This window comes from Capsicum annuum, chromosome 1 (genome assembly GCF_002878395.1).
Source record: "Capsicum annuum cultivar UCD-10X-F1 chromosome 1, UCD10Xv1.1, whole genome shotgun sequence".
NCBI lineage: Eukaryota > Viridiplantae > Streptophyta > Magnoliopsida > Solanales > Solanaceae > Capsicum > Capsicum annuum.
In genome coordinates, this window is record NC_061111.1 from 7751703 (window position 1) to 7771226 (window position 19524).

At 30.3% G+C, this 19524-nt stretch overlaps 1 protein-coding gene and 1 non-coding gene across 2 annotated transcripts; both read left to right on the top strand.

The window, feature by feature from the left end:
• The first annotated feature begins 129 nt into the window (after nucleotides 1-129).
• Nucleotides 130-2286, top strand: LOC107866574. The gene has a single exon (XM_016712604.2). The coding sequence runs from the start codon at nucleotides 1324-1326 to the stop codon at nucleotides 2188-2190; it is 867 nt and encodes a 288-aa protein (XP_016568090.2). The 5' UTR covers nucleotides 130-1323; the 3' UTR covers nucleotides 2191-2286.
• A 15107-nt stretch (nucleotides 2287-17393) lies between these two features.
• On the top strand, nucleotides 17394-17466 carry TRNAK-CUU. Its single transcript has one exon. It is a non-coding gene; the product is annotated as a tRNA-Lys (tRNA).
• The last annotated feature ends 2058 nt before the right edge of the window (nucleotides 17467-19524 follow it).

Consider the following 19524-nt stretch of genomic DNA (forward strand, 5'->3'; position numbering starts at 1 on the left):
GATTTGCCCAGATAGCTAAGAAGTTGATTAGGCAAAAGATTGTAGTTGTTTTCTGCTAAAAGTGTTGCTATACAGTTCATTTTCTTGAAGTAAAAGAGAATTGCATGGTATCCTAATATGTTTTAGACAGAATGGCATTCCGTGAGGGAGCCAAGTAGGACCGAGCAGGGGCGGATCCAGGATTTTCAGTGAGGGGTTCAGTAGTACATATACGGACTAGTCGAAGGGGGTTCAGCCTCTATTATTTATACATAAAAATTTTCTTTACCATGTAAAAATAGTATAATTTTCCGACGAAGGGAGTTCGGATGAACCCCCTGGAATACATGTACATCCGCCACTGGGGCCGAGGGAGTTCATCCAAACCCCTTTTTTTAATGTATGTTTAGTTGAACCCTCTTCGATTTCTTTGTTTATTTACTCCGTATTGAAGTCTCTTAGTGAAAATCCTGGTTGCGCCATTGATGCGATGCTATTCCACCTTAGCTCATGTGAGTTTCAATAACAAAGTCGATGATTGTAGCAGGTTGATAATCAAAGTAAAAACTAACTTTAAACCTTTTATACTAAGGATTCATATAATCAATTTTAACTAATATGAAATTAAGGTATGCTTTATTGATTGGCGTTGTTGCTTGTACTATCTCATTCTTGGTCCTCAGCTTCACAACAAGCTACAAGTAAAGTGGCCTCTTTCCTGAATTTCCAGTCTCTCAACTTCTAAAATAGTCACAATCCTGAAGTTTAAATATAGTCATTTTTATGGAGTTCGAATTCCATAGATGAAAGTTTAGGGCATTATCATCAAAATTTATTTACGAAATTAGAAAAACTCCGGCGATCAGTGAAAACTATTTCTACGAATTCCTTGCTATAGCATTTTACAAGACGCAAAGACTCATGCATCACGCGACATATAAAACTATACTAAAAATATAATGTTATTATATATCTTTTGGCCGATTGTAGTAAAACACAAATACTTCTCCTCCTAGAAACAATTAACCAATTATAAAAGAAATCTTTTCCAACAAGGAAACTTTTTCACCAGGAAAATCCTCTAGTAACGTCGTAATAGGAAACCTTAGTTGTGAAGGATTTGATATTTGGTAACTTTTTTTAATCCGTGTCTAAATAGGACTAATTTTTCCTAATTCATATTGGAATAGGCTTACTACTCTTTAGTCTAATTTGGTTTTGTAGTATTATAAATAAGTGTTGTATGTTACATATTTTCATGTAGCAAAATCAAGAGCTTTTGAGTTATTGAATAAAGCCCCTCCTAGGATCTTCTTCTCTCTAGTTTCGCTTTGTGCTTTTCTCATGGCTTCTCAAGAAGAGTCGTTGGAGTACCTGGAGTTGAGATGTCGACTTAAAGAAGATATCAGGAAGAAGATGAAGAAGAACAAATTAAGTTCTTCAATTAACAAGGCATTGCCCTTCAATTATGGTTCTTTTTTTGGACCTTCACAGCCTGCAATCGCGCAAAGAGTGATCCAAGAAAGCAAGTCACTATTCGAGAATCCAACTATGGCAGCAAAATCTGGCAGTACCAAAAGCAACAATGCACCAAAAGTCACTAATGAGTTAAAATCAAAAGTGCAGATGTTGAAAGATAGTAGAGATTACTCGTTTCTATTATCTGATGATGATGCTCAGCGACTTCCTGCTCCATCGAAAGCTGCAGGAGTAACTTTACCTCCAAGCAACCAGCAATATTCGAGCAATACAGGGAGAAAGTTGCTTGAAGATGGTGAAGTTATACAGAAACCTATACCACGAAACAAACTTGTTGCTTTGCATAAGCCAAAGCCAACCCTTTCAAAGTTGCAACCTTCAACGGAAATACCACAATCTGGAAAATCAAAGGTGATGCCAACGCAAGCAAACAGGCAGAAACAGGCAGCGCCACCGTCGGATGCAAGAAAACTAAAGAGGAGACGTGATGGAGCAGAAGCTATTAGTATGATTAGGAAGATGTTTGGGTATAATCCAAACAAGTATCAAGATGATGATGATACTAGTGATATGGAGGCTAACTTTAATGACATACTGAGGGAAGAAAAACAAAGCGCGAAGATAGCAATGAAAGAGGATCAAGAAGAACTCAGGAAGATTGAAGAGCAAGAAAGGAGGGAGCGGTTGAGAAGACAGGCAAAGAAGCGCAAGTTACAGATGGCTCAAGGGTAAAACTAGTAAAGGATGGATTTGCTTTAGGCCCCAAAATTTTGAGACCTCAAAAAGATTGAGAAAAGTTTAGGATTTCACGAAGGTCGTGAATTACATTTAAAAATACTAGTATAGTATACGTGCGTTGTACGTGTATTGCATGTTAGATACCAAAAGATTGCATACAAAAAGAATAAAGTACATTTTATTATATTGAAATTGAAGTTGCAATATATATAACATTATATTCATGATTGAAATGACAAAAATGTTTGTTTCTTCTAATTTGAGTATATGTTGTTGGACTTGTATGTCACATTAATTAATTAGCACCTCTTTTATGAAAATGAACATACTAAGAGGATTGAACAAAACTTACCTTAAAAATTGCTCAACAGGGTGTTGAACTATCTCCAATATCTATAAAATAATACGTTTTGAGAAAAGTAACTTTCTATCCCATCTCATACTCTTTTTATATGATTTGAAACTTCATATGCTGAGATCATCGTACCATTAAACTTAACCCCAATACTAGAAAAATTTCACATCTCCCTTTAGGGGAATCCAACCCAAACCCTCCTCTACTGTGATGCCAACATAAAATCTTACATTGGATTGAGGACTGTATTTAATCTGTGTCATTGTGCTATATCTTAAATTCTAAGGGACATTTCCTTTCAATATTTCAAGAAAAATTGACTTGTTAATTAGAAAAATTAAAGTGCTAAGATTGATGCACTCATGATCTTGTTATTTTACTAAAATTTAAATGAAAATATTTACTAACTCGAGATAGTCATGTGGCCATCTCCCTCCACCTTCAATCTACACAATATTCTTAGAATTTTTAACACATTGCAATAATAATGCCTATACCTACAATTAGACAATAAATTAACAATGTAAAGGAAATTTCGAATACTTAGATAGTTGTAATTAGATTCAAGGCTTTGTCAATATATGCAAAAAAAAAAAAAAAAAAGTATAGATTTTTTTTTTTAATTTAATAGGGGGATTTACATAAACTCGTAGCCTTAAGACATTAATTACAATTTACAGCAATAGTTTTTCAAAATTATAACTAATAACAAAACTAATAATATTTTACCTTCTCTTGAGAAAAGCGCGTGACTTTAACTCACCTTTTTACCTTCTCTTTTTTTTCATGCCATTTACCAATTTCAGTTCCCTCAAATTCTTTTTTTTTTTTTTTTTGAAATTCTATTTTTTTCTCTCTGAATCTTGATAAACTTTGCATCCAACTATTAAGGTAAGTTTTTTTTTTCAATTAATGCATGTTTTATTTTCCATATAAACTCTTTTATATATTTTACTGTCGATTTTTTTTTCAATTTTTTCATTCTTCTTCTTCTTGGTTTGTTAGAGTTTGATTTTTTTTTTTTTTTGAGTTTGTGTTGAATTCTTTAATTTTTTTATATAATGGCACAACATGCAAATCGTAGTAGTTCAGTTAGGGGTAATAAATCGATGAATTTAGTTTCCGATGAACTTTCATCATTTAGTCTTAGGTTAACTCAAGATAAAGATTTTAACTTGGGTTCTACTAATATTCAGCCTAAGGAAGGTGTTAGCAGTGAAGAAGCGAGATTGAAGCACTCTAACAATCCGAAAAATTTGTGGAAAAAATTAAACGAAAAGGTTTGAGAAAACCTTCATCCCTAAAACCCCAAAAAATTTAAAAATCATTGAAAAAAAAAAGTCGGATGAAAAAGGTGAATCTAGTAAAAATTTCAAGTCCTGTTTCATCAGATTTTGAATCCGAAGAAGAGAAAGTGGAGGACGTATGATTCTATTTGTAAAATTTTATATTTTCTTGAAAACATGTTCATAGATGTATTTTATATATACAATTTATTGGGTGTGTATTTATTTTTTGTTTCTTTAAGATTTGAAATTGTAGTATATATTGTGTTGTTAAGATATGAAATTGTAGTCCCTAATTGTATTTATTTAATATCTGTTATATGTAAAATTTATATTTTGTGCAAAGGTTGGTTGTCGATAAAAATTGTATAATGTATGTATTCTGTATATATTGGAGATGTATTTGTGTTTAAGATATGTGTAAAATATTTGTATTTGTCAATGATAAGGTTTGTATTTGATGTTCAGTTGTAATATATTTTGGTTACTAAAAATACTTGTTGTATTCATAAAATACATATGTATATGTTTTATTGTCACTCTTTTGACATATAAAGTATATACATGCTACAGTTTAGATATTTTTTTATTTTGTTTACTGTTAAGATTTGTGTTTGATGTTAAGTTGTATTTGTTATTCATTTGATTTAGACAAAGACATGTACTTCTTTCTTCTTGATAAGCATGATTTTTGTCATAGTTATGTATAAATAAAAATTAATTACAATTAATAGCAATGGTTTCTCAAAATTACAACTAAGAACAAAACTAGCAATATTTTACCTTCTTTAGGGAAAAACGCGTGTTTTTTACTCATTTTTTTATCCTACCCTTTTTCACGCCACATACCATTTCAGCTCCCTCCAACACTTTTTTTTTTTTAAATTCTGAATTTTTCTCTCTGAACTTGATAAACATTGCATCCAACTATTAAGGTAAGTTTATTTTTACACTTAATGCATGTTATATTTTTCATGTAAATTCTTTTATGTGTTTTATTGTCAATTTTTTTTTCAAATTTCCCATTCTTCTTCTACGATTTTTACTGTTAGAATTTTTTTTTGGGAATTTTTTTTGTGTGTATTGAAATCTTTATAGTTCCGCTATAATGGAACAACATGCAAATTGTAGTAGTTCAGTTAGTGGGATTCAATCGATGAATTTTATTTCCGATAAACTATCATCTTTTAGTCCTGGGTTAACACAAGATGAAGATTTTAACTTGGGTTATACTAATATTCAGCCTAAGGGAGGTGTTAGCAGTGAAGAAGTGAGATTGAAGCATCGTAATGATCTGAAAAATATTGGGAAAAATTAAACTAAAAATGGCTGGCTGATATATATATGTAAGATCATTTATTATTAGTGTATATCATCTCGAAAAATTAAACAGTAAATCTGTCCAACTATTATGAAAATTCCTAAATATTTAGTGTTTCTTGTTGACTTTAATTTTACCTTGCGACTGAACTTTTATATTTGTACTTGCTTTTTTTTTTTTTTGCTCTCAGTTGAGTGATTGTGGGTTTAACTGTATTGAAAGTTTGCATTTGATTAGTTATGGTGAAGCACACAGAGTATTATGACATATTGGGGGTTGATATGACTGCTACTCCTGGTGAAATTAACAAAGCTTACTATTTTAAGGTGATTTCGCTTTAGATTGTTGTTTTCTTTTTTGGGAGACTTTCAATTTTAAGAATACACTCTATCCTTTGTTGAAGATACATTTATGCCTACTTGATATTTATTATCTGCCTTTTTTATGCGATAAACATGTACAATTCCCTGAAATTGATATATACTTGCTTTCTCGTTCAACTTATTTTTGTTTTTTGTTTTTTTTTTTAATTTGAATTTGCATTTATTTTTAGTTATGTTTAAGTTTACTTTAGATTCAATATCTGCTAGTAGTCTTTTATAGTAGTTAGAGATTTATGTGCTAGTAGAAAATAAAGAGAACTTCTAGTGCTAGAGAAATTAAATTGGGGCTTAAATGGAGCGACTTGGACATTGAGGAATAAGTCAAATATCCCCAAGCACAGCTTCATTAGTTGGCTGGTTATGCATAACAAAGTGCAAACCAGAACTAAATTGGCTAAATAGGGTATGTGTCAAGATGATAGTTGCATATTATGTGAGCATTTATTCTTTGTCTGTCATTTTTTACAGTAATGCTTAAATACAACATTGGAATGGATGAGTATAACACTAGAGAGGTGCAACGGCTATTGAATAGAATGGCAAGACACGTAGTTGGCAAGATTAGTAGAGGTTTGGTTTGGGCAGTTTTAGCTGCACTTATCTATGACATATATGGCAAGTGAGAACGAAGCACTTTGAAATCAAGCAGTACCACAATCACATATGATGATCAAGAATATAAAGGAGGAGTGTCAATATAGACGTTTTGATTTCATTGGAAGAAGAATCAATAGCAACCACTTATAAGATTTATATTTATTGTTAAGTTGTATTTGCTATTCATTAGATTTTGATAATGACATATACTTACTTCTTCTTCATAAGCATGATTTTTATATTTAAGATATTTTTGATATTTATTTGTATTTAAGATATTTGTATTTGTAATTGATATGCATTTGTATTATATTCTGGTTACTTAAATTTGGACCATTCATGTATTCATAAAATAGATATGTATATATTGTAATATAAGTATAATAGGTATTCTGAAAATACAAAGTGCCACTGCTTTTAAATGTAAAGTATATACATCCCACAGTTTAGATATGTTTTATGAATACATATTGCCAAGATTTATATTTATGTTAAATTGTACTTGTTATTCATTAGATTTTGACTATGATATGTGCTTCTTTCTTCTTGATAAGCATGATTTTTGTACCAGTTATGTATAAATAAAATACATATGTATTTGATTTGTTTGAAATATATGAAATGTATTTGTTATCGATTAGATATGTTTTTTTTGTTATTGCTAATATTTATATTTATTGCTCACTTGTATTTGGTATTCCTGAGAGGATGACAATGTTTGTATTTTGATGTTTGATAATTTAGATTTGAAACAGTGATATATTCACAAAATACATCTGATAGTTTTGTGATATATTGTACAATAAAATTGTAAGATGTATATTATAAATATATATGTGTCACTATTTTTACATATAATTGTATTTTTGTGGTGTATAAGTGTTACGTGATCAGATATACATGGGAAGAGTATAGCCCAAATTTGCTCCACATATAGGATGTCATACGGTCAACGACATTGAAGATCGTATTAAGTCTATGTTAACGAAGAATCAGTACAAGATATTTCGTAACAATAACATTTTAGCAAATATACATATGTATTTAAGCAGATGTGCATATGTATTTATGAGTTATCCATAGATTTTTTTCCAGTTATGCATATACATCTATGAATAATGCATATTTATGTATGATTAATGTATATATTTTTTAAAAAAAAACATATGTATTTAAAGTTTTGATTACGCAATTGATATGTCTTTATATGTAGTTTTTATTTATTACATAAAGGTATGTTAACTTATTTTTAGTTTTTATAGATAGGCATAGGTACTTAATAGATTCTCATATGTGTTTTTTCAGATTAAAAATTTGGTAAGTGTGGCTTCCAGTTTCTTAGGTATAAATCAATGATGTTCTATGTCTTGTACAATATATTCATAATGAATTAAGTTAAGCAAGTTCGGTAAAAAAAATTGCAACAATTTAACTATAACAAGTTCAATAACATCAAATATTTTTATAAAAATCTATAATCATATAATTATCAGTGAAAAAATGAAGCAATTATTTTTTGACATAATGCTACATCATGAACAAATCAACATTTAAACTATAACTGCAACATTTAAAGTATAACAATATTATTGTCATTTCCTCATAGATGCCACATACATGCATAATGTGGTACATCATTGTATACATCACCAACAACTTTGATGATTCTTGTAGTTTCATTTATATATTTTCTTTCACCGTATGTTTTCTTCAGATTCGCAAAAAACCAAGTTCAAGATGCATCATTTTCAGAATCAAGTACACCATATGACAAAGGAAATATATGTCCTGCATACTGAAAAAATACATATAAAAATACATGATTTTTATACATAAAATACTGCATATGTATATTATAAATACATACAACTGGAAACATATGAAACTGTTATTGAACACAAACGTACTGCATATGTATATTATAAATACATACAGCTGGAAACATATGTAATCTTCATAATGTTGTTTATATGTCCATCTACAAGTGTGTTTAAAAAGAACAGGTATGCTTCCCATTGTCAATCTCCAGAACACAAAAAAACCGTAAAAATAAAATTAAATATCAAATACGTACTATATACAACAACTAATTCGTATATACAAAATTGCAAAAAGAATTTCAACGAAAAGAAATCTTTTATTCGAATACTAGTTATCATCAACGAAAATTCAAATTTAACGTATAACAATTGTATCTCAATTTTCACATTACTTAACAAAACAGATAACTTTGAATTTAAAAAAAGAAAGAATTTCTATCAAACCATTTTTTTCGAGTACTAATAAAATTCATATACGATCTCAGATTTTTGAATTTCGCGATTGTTACACAATTTTGTTACAAGTTTTATAGTAATTTTCTCAATTTTATTTTATGAAAATCACAAATAGAATCAAGTTTGTTTAAATCACAAATTTTTGCAATTTTATTTTATTTTTCGACAATTGAGAAAATCGATATACGATCTCAAATTTTTTGAAACCTTCGACTGCTACACTAATTTGTTACAATTTCTTCATCAATCTTCGCACTTTTATTTTAGTAAAACCAAAATTATAATTAAGTTTGATGATCAGTACCTGTAATTGCACCGTTGTATGTTTAATCTTTTCTTCAAAATGTTAGTCGATCAGCATAAAAAATAACTTGAAGGAAAACATTTTTGAATTTGAATCTATATTTTGAATTTGAATCGAGATGTTGATTATGAAAACCGTTTTTGATTTGAATTAGTAGTTGTAATTTAATGGTTGTGGTAAAAAAAGAGTTCTAAAAGGTTAAGAAATCTTTAAAATTAAATGTCCCTTAAATTAAGGAATCGTTTTTTCCTTATTAAACTCAAATAGATTTGAGTTAAATTAGGAACAGAATCTTTAATTGTATATGTATTTAAATAGCAACAATTTACTCAAATACAAAATACATATTACTATTTTTTGTAATTTTAAAACTGTTGCTATAAAAGTTACAATTATGGCTCTATAATTGCTATTTCTGAAATTTTTCCTTTTATTAATAAAAAATCAAAAACAAATTTTTTCTACATTGAATGGGCCAACCCATCTGAAAATCTAATAAAGAAATTGGACTTTGTTGTTCAGATCTAAAACACCAGCCCAAACCCAAATGATTCAGACATATTAAAAAAAGTATAAATAACAAAAATACCAACCTTGTAAAAGTAATTATACCCTCTTCCACTTTTTTAATTACTTTACTCTCTCTCCTTATTAATATACATAACATAGCCGACATATACATAATATTCTGTGTATATGTGAAATTTTTGTAATATGTTTAGGGAGTTGAAATTTTTTGTAATATTGAAAACATAAGTTCTGTATTTGTGAAATTTTTAGTTAAAAAAAATGTATAGATTAAGATTTTTGTTGTATACTGTTGCTAGAACATGTATAGAGGGAAATCAATTGCATCAGAATACCGCTACATAATATAAGATATCTTTTATCAACTTCAACATGTAAATTATCAATTACATCATCAGAGTTTAGGTATCAATTCGTATAAGGCTTTTCCTCATTATTTCTATAGGAAAGTCAATATTTTACTTAAGCATCAAAAGACTTTGCTTCTTTTTAACGACCAGATAACTATAGCGATTTGGAAGTGATACAGGACAAAGAGGCCTCCTAACTTTTGAGGACATGATTGGAGACCAATACGTTGAGACCCGAGATTGGGGGCTGCCCAACCAAGAAGGACAAGCCTTGAAGTGTCAAAAAGACCTTCAAAACACTCCAAGGCTGCCCAATTCTACATGCCAAAGCCGTCCCTTTGTAATGACTTATTAAGGGCATTTTAGTTATTTTATAATAAGTTGTAACCTAGCTTATAAATAGAATATGTTAGGTCATTTTCTCATAAGGTCATTTTCTCATAACTTTGATGATATTTTGAGAGTTCTAGAGAGAGGGAGTCTTGCAAGGTGGATTCCTTGTAAACAAGTGTGGATATCACTTGTGTTGGTGCTAGTTTTGAAACGTTGGTTGCTTGGAAATCCCGTTCCCTTGAGGTCACCGTAGAGTTTGGTGTTACTTGTATGAATTCTTGGGTCTTTGTGTTTAATATACACTTAGGTTCATAGTGTTTGTACATTTGTATGTCAAGTTACATATCTATCTATGTATCTATCTATTTCATTGTTGTTGTTGTTGTTCATTCTCGGGTTTGGTGTCCCAAAATCAAGAATGTGTGTTCTTCTTGTTCTTGTGCTTGTGTTGTTAATCTAGTTTGTTGGCTCGCTGATTTTAGAGGTGTTGAACACCTTAATATTTTGTTGTTATTGTGTTTTCGTTGTTGTTGTAGTGAATCCAAGAGTGGTCACCAAAGGGGTCTTCGGTTCTTCCAACTTGTGGACTGTTTTGGTGTTTGTTTTGTGTCTTCTTTGTTGATCTTGTATCAAGAAGACTACAACCAAAAGACAATTGGACCAAGTCTTTTCTGTAAAATAGGCACCTCCCACTGCTAATTGCTAAGTTAATTCGGTTGCCGAGCTAGAAGGGCTACCCAGTGGGGTAATTAAAGACCATACTGATATATTTCAGAAAATATGCATCATTCGAGATTATCGACATAATTGAAGTGCCCAAGAATCGAATGTTTTGGTCCCGACAAATTTGGAGTAAATATATTAACAAACTTGAGGTTTTGCTTTGTGTTTTATTATGTTTTTCATTTGCTACCTTGGATGTTTTGGCACCGAGAGTTTATTTTTTGTTGTGAGAAGTGTTGTAGCTTGTTTGAAGTTTTTAGGTCGGTTCGTTGCTCTGCAACGATCAACTTCATTATGTACCTCCTGATTATAAGTATGAGGTCAATCAGAGTCTTGGCTATCGCGCTTCGAAAGATAATCAGGTGATCCCGCTTCTTCGAAAAGTTCGAATTCACTACCACCAACACAATGTCCCTCTCAAAATAAAAAATAGCAACTCTATCTTCATTCCGATCACCGAATCTAAAGCCTCCATGTACATCGCCAATGCCTCTTGGTAATGACCTGATGTACCCATTAAAATCCCATTCCTATGACAATCTTCTCAGACCTAGGCACGCCTCTCACCACTTCATCTAAAACCTCCCAAAATCTCTTCTTCTCCTCCTCATCCAAGCCCACGTGTGATGCATAAGCGCTACAAATATTCAAAGTAAACCCTCCAACTACCAACTTAATTGTCATAAACCTATCACTAACCCTCTTGATCTCCATTATCTGCCCTCTAAACTCTTCGTCAACTAAGATACCTACTCCATTCCTATGCCTCTCGCTTCCCCAGTACCAAAACTTATACTCATCCACATCCCTAGCCTTAGAACTGATGATTTAACGAAGTTAGACGGCATGCTTTCTGATGTGAACTTCAAGATAGAAAAACATGCCCTCCGTTTTTCTTTGGTTAATCCTTAGCAATTACAAATACAAAAAAATAATAATATTAGATGCTTAACTCTTCTTTTAATATTAGTTTAGATTATTTGGTGCTTTGGTTAATACTTATTACATGACAATTGTATATGTACTAATCAAATTACGTTATTGATGACTTTTTAGTTGTCTTCTCTCTACGATGAAAAGTCAAAACTAAATATAAATTTGGAAGTTAATAGAATTCTGAAATTGGACACTTTTTATTGTTTTTGCATACTCAAAATATTTACTAATTTTAATTATAGTTTTATCTAATAAAATTATTCTCGTTTATATCTCATACTCCCTCCGTTTTATATGTGTTGGTCCTCTTACTAAAAGTATTTGTTTCATTTTAGTTGTCCAAGTTTTAAAATCAAGAGAAGTTAATTATATTTTTTTAATACTATCCCTATAAAAATGACTATGTAAAGTGTACATATTCAAATTTTTATTTTCAAGGCATACTTAATAAGGTTATTTTATATTTATTAAATATTTTCTTAAGAGAAGTGTCAAGTCAATAAGGGACAACTAAAACAAAACTGAAAGAGTAGTTAAATCACTTGTTTTCTATTTTTAAAATCTCACATTAAACTCTATTAATCAAATTAGTAGGCATAATTTCTTGGGATCAACTTGGCTAACATTAATTGTTCAGGAATTTTAAATCTAATGTGATAAGAGTATTAATTGTAAATCTTAAGAAGGTAGGCAATAAATAGCAAATCTTTTTATTTGAGTGTAGCAAGTCTTTTGCCCTCCGCCCCCGGTATCCTCTTCACCCTTAGTCATTACTGCTATTATTCAACAATATAATAACTTTCATGTAATAAAAGAAAGTTTTATTATCGGTATATAAATGATATTTTTGTGTATAATGTTGTGCACAAATTCGAATAACTCTAAATATTAATGAATAGTCAATTGATATCCAAAGTAATAATAATAATAATAATAATAATAATAATAATAATAATAATAATAAATGAATAAATTGATAACAAGCGGAGTAAGATAATATAACTGAAAAAAAATAAAGAAAAAGTAATATAATTAGTTTTGCACTTTTGTCTCTTGTAAACATTGCTACACATTAATCTTCCTTATTTTGCACAAGAATATTAAAAAAATTAATTGTTACCTACCTTGAAACCTCTTCCCTTACTATGAACAAGGTAGGGTGATCTTCTACAAATCTTGGACGAGGGGCTTGATACATCGAACAACACAATAACAACTGCTGCCTCAGTACCCTTCTCATTTACTTCGATAAATGCTTTTTGTATTATCACATTGATATAGAATGGTCCATCAGGTTTCACGATCTTTGTTATCTATATGCATTGTTTACTGAAAGACAGAGTCAGTCTCATTTCCTTCACTGTTCTTACAATTTCTTTCTTTGCAGTGTATGTGAATTTGAACTTTGGAATGTAGAATTCATCAAGTGATTCATACCGAAGTCTGAATTTTTAGTAAAGAACTTTGGGTCAAAATTCACTTTTTTCAATAAGTTGGGCAATCGATTTTGCTCATTCGCATGGAAGATAAACATAAAGAACTTTTTGCTATAGATTTTATTAACAATATCACATGGAATTTTAGCAACTTGATAGCCTTCGAATGATACATAAGTGAAATTGTTACCGCCAATCATGAAAGAAATTGAAATCTTGTCACCGTTGAGTGGGTGAAAGTGTTTGCCTATGGCGCGACCTTCATCAAAGCTCCATGCATCTTTTAAAATACAGGGTGTTTGCTAAAAGGATCTTTGTTTTGTTATTGATGTTCTTCTGCGTTAGCATATCCTTGATAAGGCATTTTGATGCAAACTCTGCCCAGGTGTTAATATCTTTTATGACCTCTTTCAGCAGCATAATGAATTCATTGTATTAATTTACTTCGCACAAATCCATCCTTAAGTTAATACTGAACTCAATATATGTATAAATTTAGCATTGTACACAAAATAGTTTGGAGACAAGGGAACCTATGGTAAATTGGTCAGTGAAATTGGTTTAAGAACCATGTGAAACTACGAGGTTCAAATTTCAGCAGAACCTTAATCATTGAACCTACTGGTGCAAATTCTAGACTCGCTTCTGTCTCCAGAGTCGCCAACAATATAGGAATAACAAAAGTATCATTTGTGATTGAGTTCTAAAATTTAGCAAACTTGTTTCAAGAACTATTTTTCAACTAAACAACAACAAAAATAATATTTCACATTTCTTCAAATCTTTTTAAGCAAAGTGGATACTGAATACTCGAATTTAGTTCGATCTCCCTCTTGCACTTTCTTAAAAAACTTTAGACTTCGTATTAGTGCAATATTTGAGAGTTAATAACTCAGATGGCCACTCAACTTTGAACTTTTATCTCGGAAAGTCACTCAACTTTGATCTTTACTTTAAAAGTCAATCAACTTTCACACTTTTACTCAGAAATTCACTCAAACAATTTAATCATTTTTTAAATAACATTTGCTTAATTATATGAAATTATTATTTAAATGTAAAATCCAAAAAAATAAAAAAATATCTCTTAATGACCCTTTTATCCTTATTCCCATAGATTCAGTTTCTCCCCTCCTATTTCTCATTTTTCTTCTCCTTCTCGTATATTGTAATTGATCCAACATTAAATATGTTTAATAAAATATCAAAGGATCACATTAAAAATTAACAATAACCAAAGAATTAAAATTATAATTATTTTGCTCTACCTTTTCAATCCTTGTTTGAACTTTTTTTTTTTCATATAATATTGATGTTCGTATTGAAATCTAATTAAATTTAAATTTACACATTATATAGCTTATTATAAATGCGACGCTCTCAACGATACATCCCCCCCTCCCTCCTCCCTCTTCCTGTTTTCACTCTATGAAAAAAAATAGTGTACTATATGTATATGTATGATGAAATAAGGATTTTATACCCGTAACTAAATATTATGAGTAATATACCTACGTAATAGAGATTCACTATATGTATTTAATAACCGAAAAATCAAAGCATCTGATATAATGTATCTCCCCTTGCTCCAGCGGATTGTGAAAAAGGTAAAAAGATAACAACTTTATAAAGATAATACACATATTAATACTAACAACTTAAAGCATAAAAAGAATTCATAACTATTTCAAATAAAAGCTAAAAAAGCTTTTAACTCCAAAATTAAAATTTTATAATCGAAATAAATTGATTATGTTACATCAAGAAAACGACCAGAATCAAAAAATAATAAATTTTTGGATTAGATCTTGTTAGACAGGTGGGATTTTTTCGTCTTTCGATCTTTAATTATGGAGAAGAATATGATTTTGTGTACGAGGCTTGTATTTATAAGAAAAAATCATAAGTCCTTATTTTAGTAGTACTAATAGAAATTATATAGAGACCAAATAGAACATAAATAGTAAAAGAAAAGTCACGGCTGAATTTTGCTGGTTGGTTAATTTAATTTAATTTTTAGAGAAACTTAATTAGTGATAAATAAGGTGAAAAGATAATTTTGTCTAAAGAAAAAACTTTTAATGAAGGGCAAAAAGTTCGATTCACTTTTCTAAGGGTCTTTACACTTTTAATATATTATAGATATAGATTATAGATTATAGATATAGATAGATTATAGATTATCATAAGAAAAATAGAAAGAAATTTTAATTACCTTGTAAACTTATAAAGTTTTATTTGGTACACACCTACTATTGGTTGTCTTAAAAACCTCCCGAAACTTGTTATTTTAATATGTCGAGTCTCCTCTCTTGATTCACCTGGCACAAAAACTGAGTACAAACACAATAAGGCGTGCGAGAAACGAAAATATTTACCACATCATTTTATTCCAACAGTAAAAAAATAAAAAATCATCTTTTTTCTTTATTTTGTTCATAGTTTCAAGGCCCTCATCTCTCTCTTTTCTTCGAATTTACTCTTCCTTCTCCTCCATCACTTTCAAAATTCTCAAAATAATTTTCTTTTGATATGATTTTTATGCTTTAAATCAAATCCTTAATCGAAACAGTAATTGAAATCTAGTATGAAACACGAAACGAAAAAAAACAACCCCATATTTCAACACAAAGAAAAAAAATTAAAAAAACACAATTTTTAAGATAATAACTTACTTAATCGAACAAAATTCAATCCGAAAAATAAATATTCCCTCAAAGCTTCAACTTTTCTCTATTTTGGAGCAAAGAAAAACTCAAAATTTCACCCTTCTTCAATAAAAGCTTACGCAAAAGTTTTTAGAGATTGAAAGTGAGTGATTTTTTATATAGGGTAAATATGAAAAAGGATCTTATATTAGTTATCCTTGTGGACATATACATAGGCCAAAATTTCACCATATACGTGTGTGTTTTACATGATAGTGGTCTTTGGACTACGAGGAGATATATGCGATGTATTGAAATAACAAGTCCTGGGGGAGGGGGAGGGGGAGGGGGAGGGGGGAACGGACTTAAGACAACCCGTAGTTTAGGTGTTCACTAAATAAAATCTTACAAGTTCAGAGGGTTATTTAAAACTTCTCTCTAAAAAAAATACAAAAAGAAAGAGCTATCTAATTTTTACAAGAAATATTTTAGAACTTTGAATTAAATAAGTCAAACTTCATATTAATAATTAATGTTTTAGCAATAACATCTAAGTTAATATATTGCAAACAAATAACCAACATCTTATTAACTAGAATGAATCTTTTATTAATAATCATATTATATGTGAAGTTAAAGGTCATGTGTCTTTTAAAAACATTACATAAAAAACAATCAATATACAACAACAAAAAAACAACTCAAAATTATTATAATATTATTTTGTGTGTATATTTATATATTTAAAGTTTCTTGTTTAAGTTTGACTTTAAACTGCTAATTTTATTGAGACGACTTTTTCAGTTGTGAGAACTATTGATAAATTGTATAAAAGTAATGAGAATTATTTGTGTTTAATTGTTTATAAATGAAAAATTTTCTTTTAAGCTATCCGTTGTATCAATGAAATTGGACCAAACTTGATGATAATTGTAAACATCAGCCAGAATTAAAGGTAAATTAATCAATTTTCTTCTTTTTCATGGGGCTATTGGTCATTAATTCTTAGAAATTTAGCTAAATAGTAATTACACACCAACGAAAAAATTCAAATCATAGGCCAAAAGTTAGATATCTAAGATGATTTCGTTAGTTAATTTTTGCAGTTTTGGTTCTCAACAAAAACCACATGCCTCTATAATAATAATGGTAGAATTCGAGATAGCCTCACAACGGAATTGACACCAACGAAATTGACACGTGGTGATTGAATGAATAAATAGTTATTGTCTCTTTAGAACGTGAGACTTTTGCCTTATACGACTCACTCCCGAGTTTTATGGAATTGAGCCGAAGTGATTGAATGAATAAGTAGGTATTGCCTCCTTTGAAAGTGAGACTTTCACTTCATAGGAGACTTTCACTTCATACAACTCACTCCTAAGCTTTACGGAATTTATCCGAAGTGATTGAAAACTCACTCCTAAGCTTTACGGAATTTATCCGAAGTGATTGAATGAATAGGTAGGTATTTCCTCCTTTAAACGTGAGACTTTCACCTCATACGACTCACTTCCGAGCTTTTATGGCCTCTACATTAAACCACTATTTATATATGTATTTTTAACTTGGACTGACGAATATTTTTATTTCTGGGTGGTGTCAAATATTGGTGTTTGCATTGTGGGAAATATCCACCCGTAGTGCGTGATCTAGTTTGCGCCCTTGCGCCCGAAAGAACTTCCATTGTTCAATGACTAGTGAACATACCAATCCAAGAAGCCCGTCTAGCTCAGTTGGTAGAGCGCAAGGCTCTTAACCTTGTGGTCGTGGGTTCGAGCCCCACGGTGGGCGTTCTTTATTTTTGTAGATTACTTTTTTCTTGGGCCAACCTGATTCCCACATGAAACAACAACAAACAACAGCCCAAACTGTTGGGTCAGTATCACTAAGCCCAAAAAATAAAAAGGTAAAGAGTCAAGTTTTAGTGTCTTTACTAGGCTGTTCTAAGAAATTTCCATCTTTTTTGGGTGGGAAAATTACCTGAACCATTCAATCATCTAATTTACAAAATATGTACAATCATACCTTTCTATAACATCACCTCGTTATAATGGCATTTCACTATAGTAGTTCAATTTTCTCTGAAATCGATTTTTCATGTTATATTTTACTTCTCTATAACGACATTCTACCTATAACGGCAATGACGTTTATTATAGCGACACACTCTTTGTAAAATTATCTCTCTATAACAGCATACTCAGATATTATATAATAATATTTTGTAAGAAATATATTGTGTATAAAATAAAATATAAAAAATATTTATGGTAATCATCATTAATGTCATGCACACGGTAAATTTCAAGCACAACATTCAAATTTAAAGGAAAAAATTGTATTTAAATGATGTACATCAGTTATTTCATAACTTCACGAGGAAAAGGCTTTAGTGTTTTCCTTTTTTATATTCACGCTCTTTATATTTTTGCATACTGTTGTTTATAATAATAACAACAAAATAAGATTTGAACGTCAAATGTCAGGATACATATATAACAACACCTCTCGATAGTAGTCATGAATTTTCCGAACAAACGTTGTCACTATATAGAGGTTTGACTGCACAAAGTTTACAGGTAGTGTATTCTTTATACTAGATATACATATACTATACATACCTAGCATATTAGTGTGCATGTTATATATTTGTGTGTGTAACTTTCCTTTATTTTTATTTTTTTTGTGTGTGTGTATGGATTGAAGAATACATACAAATACATGCCACAAATGATTCTTGGTTTTTCCTATTTGTTTTGAATCAAAGGATTTGGTTGATGTAGACTTGAATTAACTATTCTTTAACAAGTACAAGTATGGGGCAAATGTATTATTGAATTTTGTGTTGTCCTTCCCCACCCCCAACCCCCCACCCTCTTTAAAAAGAAAACCATAGTAAGTGAGTAATAATAGTAGTAACCAATTATACAAGAGAGAGGGTGAGTTGCCTGGTGACACAGGTTGCTAATAAAGGGGCAGACAAAATCAGCTATAAATTTATTTTTGTTTAAACCAATGGGATTCAATTGATGGGCCTATTTTTCAATTTTAGGCTCATTCATCAATCAACCCCAAGTTTCACCTGCCTTTGCCATTCCATTTATGCACCTAAATATTGTACACCAATGTCCCATTCCCAATTATTTTCATGCCCAAAGTCTTAGAGTAGTAGCCCATGCTTATTATACTCACTCTAAACTATTAGGGTTTCCTATCATTAAGATATAAGTAATTTAATGAGGGTGTTATGACAAAGTTTATTATCGAGCTGTATATGTAGAGCTAAAAATGAGACTAATAAAAGTTGTGGTGGAGTGATAAGTGTTTCTCGGTTCCTAACAAGAGGTTTGGAGTTTGAGTTTTGCTAGGTATTGGATCGTGTTTGTCTGGAAGCGCTTTACCTTTCAATGTTGGAATTCCGCAAAATAGGAATTTAACCAAGCATCAATGTGGATACCATACTTCGAGTGAGAAACTAAAAACAAGTGAGAACTAATTACATGTCTTTGTTGGGATGAAGCGTGACTAAAAACTTTATTTTATGAATAAATCCTACTCAAAAATTTTGGGACTTTTACATGATTGAGTAAATCTTTCTTGAAAAATTTGGGACTTTTACATGATTATCCAGAGTAAAGAAAAAAGAAAAAGTTACCCGCCTAATCGCCTATAATTGTTTACAAAATTCGCCTAATTAAATTGTACAACTTAATTTTGAAAGTTTTACGCTTTCAAGGTATACAATTCACATATTTGTATATCCACAAGGTATACAACATGAAGAATTGTTGCATATTGTTATATGTGAATTGTACATTTTGAAAGTATACAAATAATAATGCAATGTAA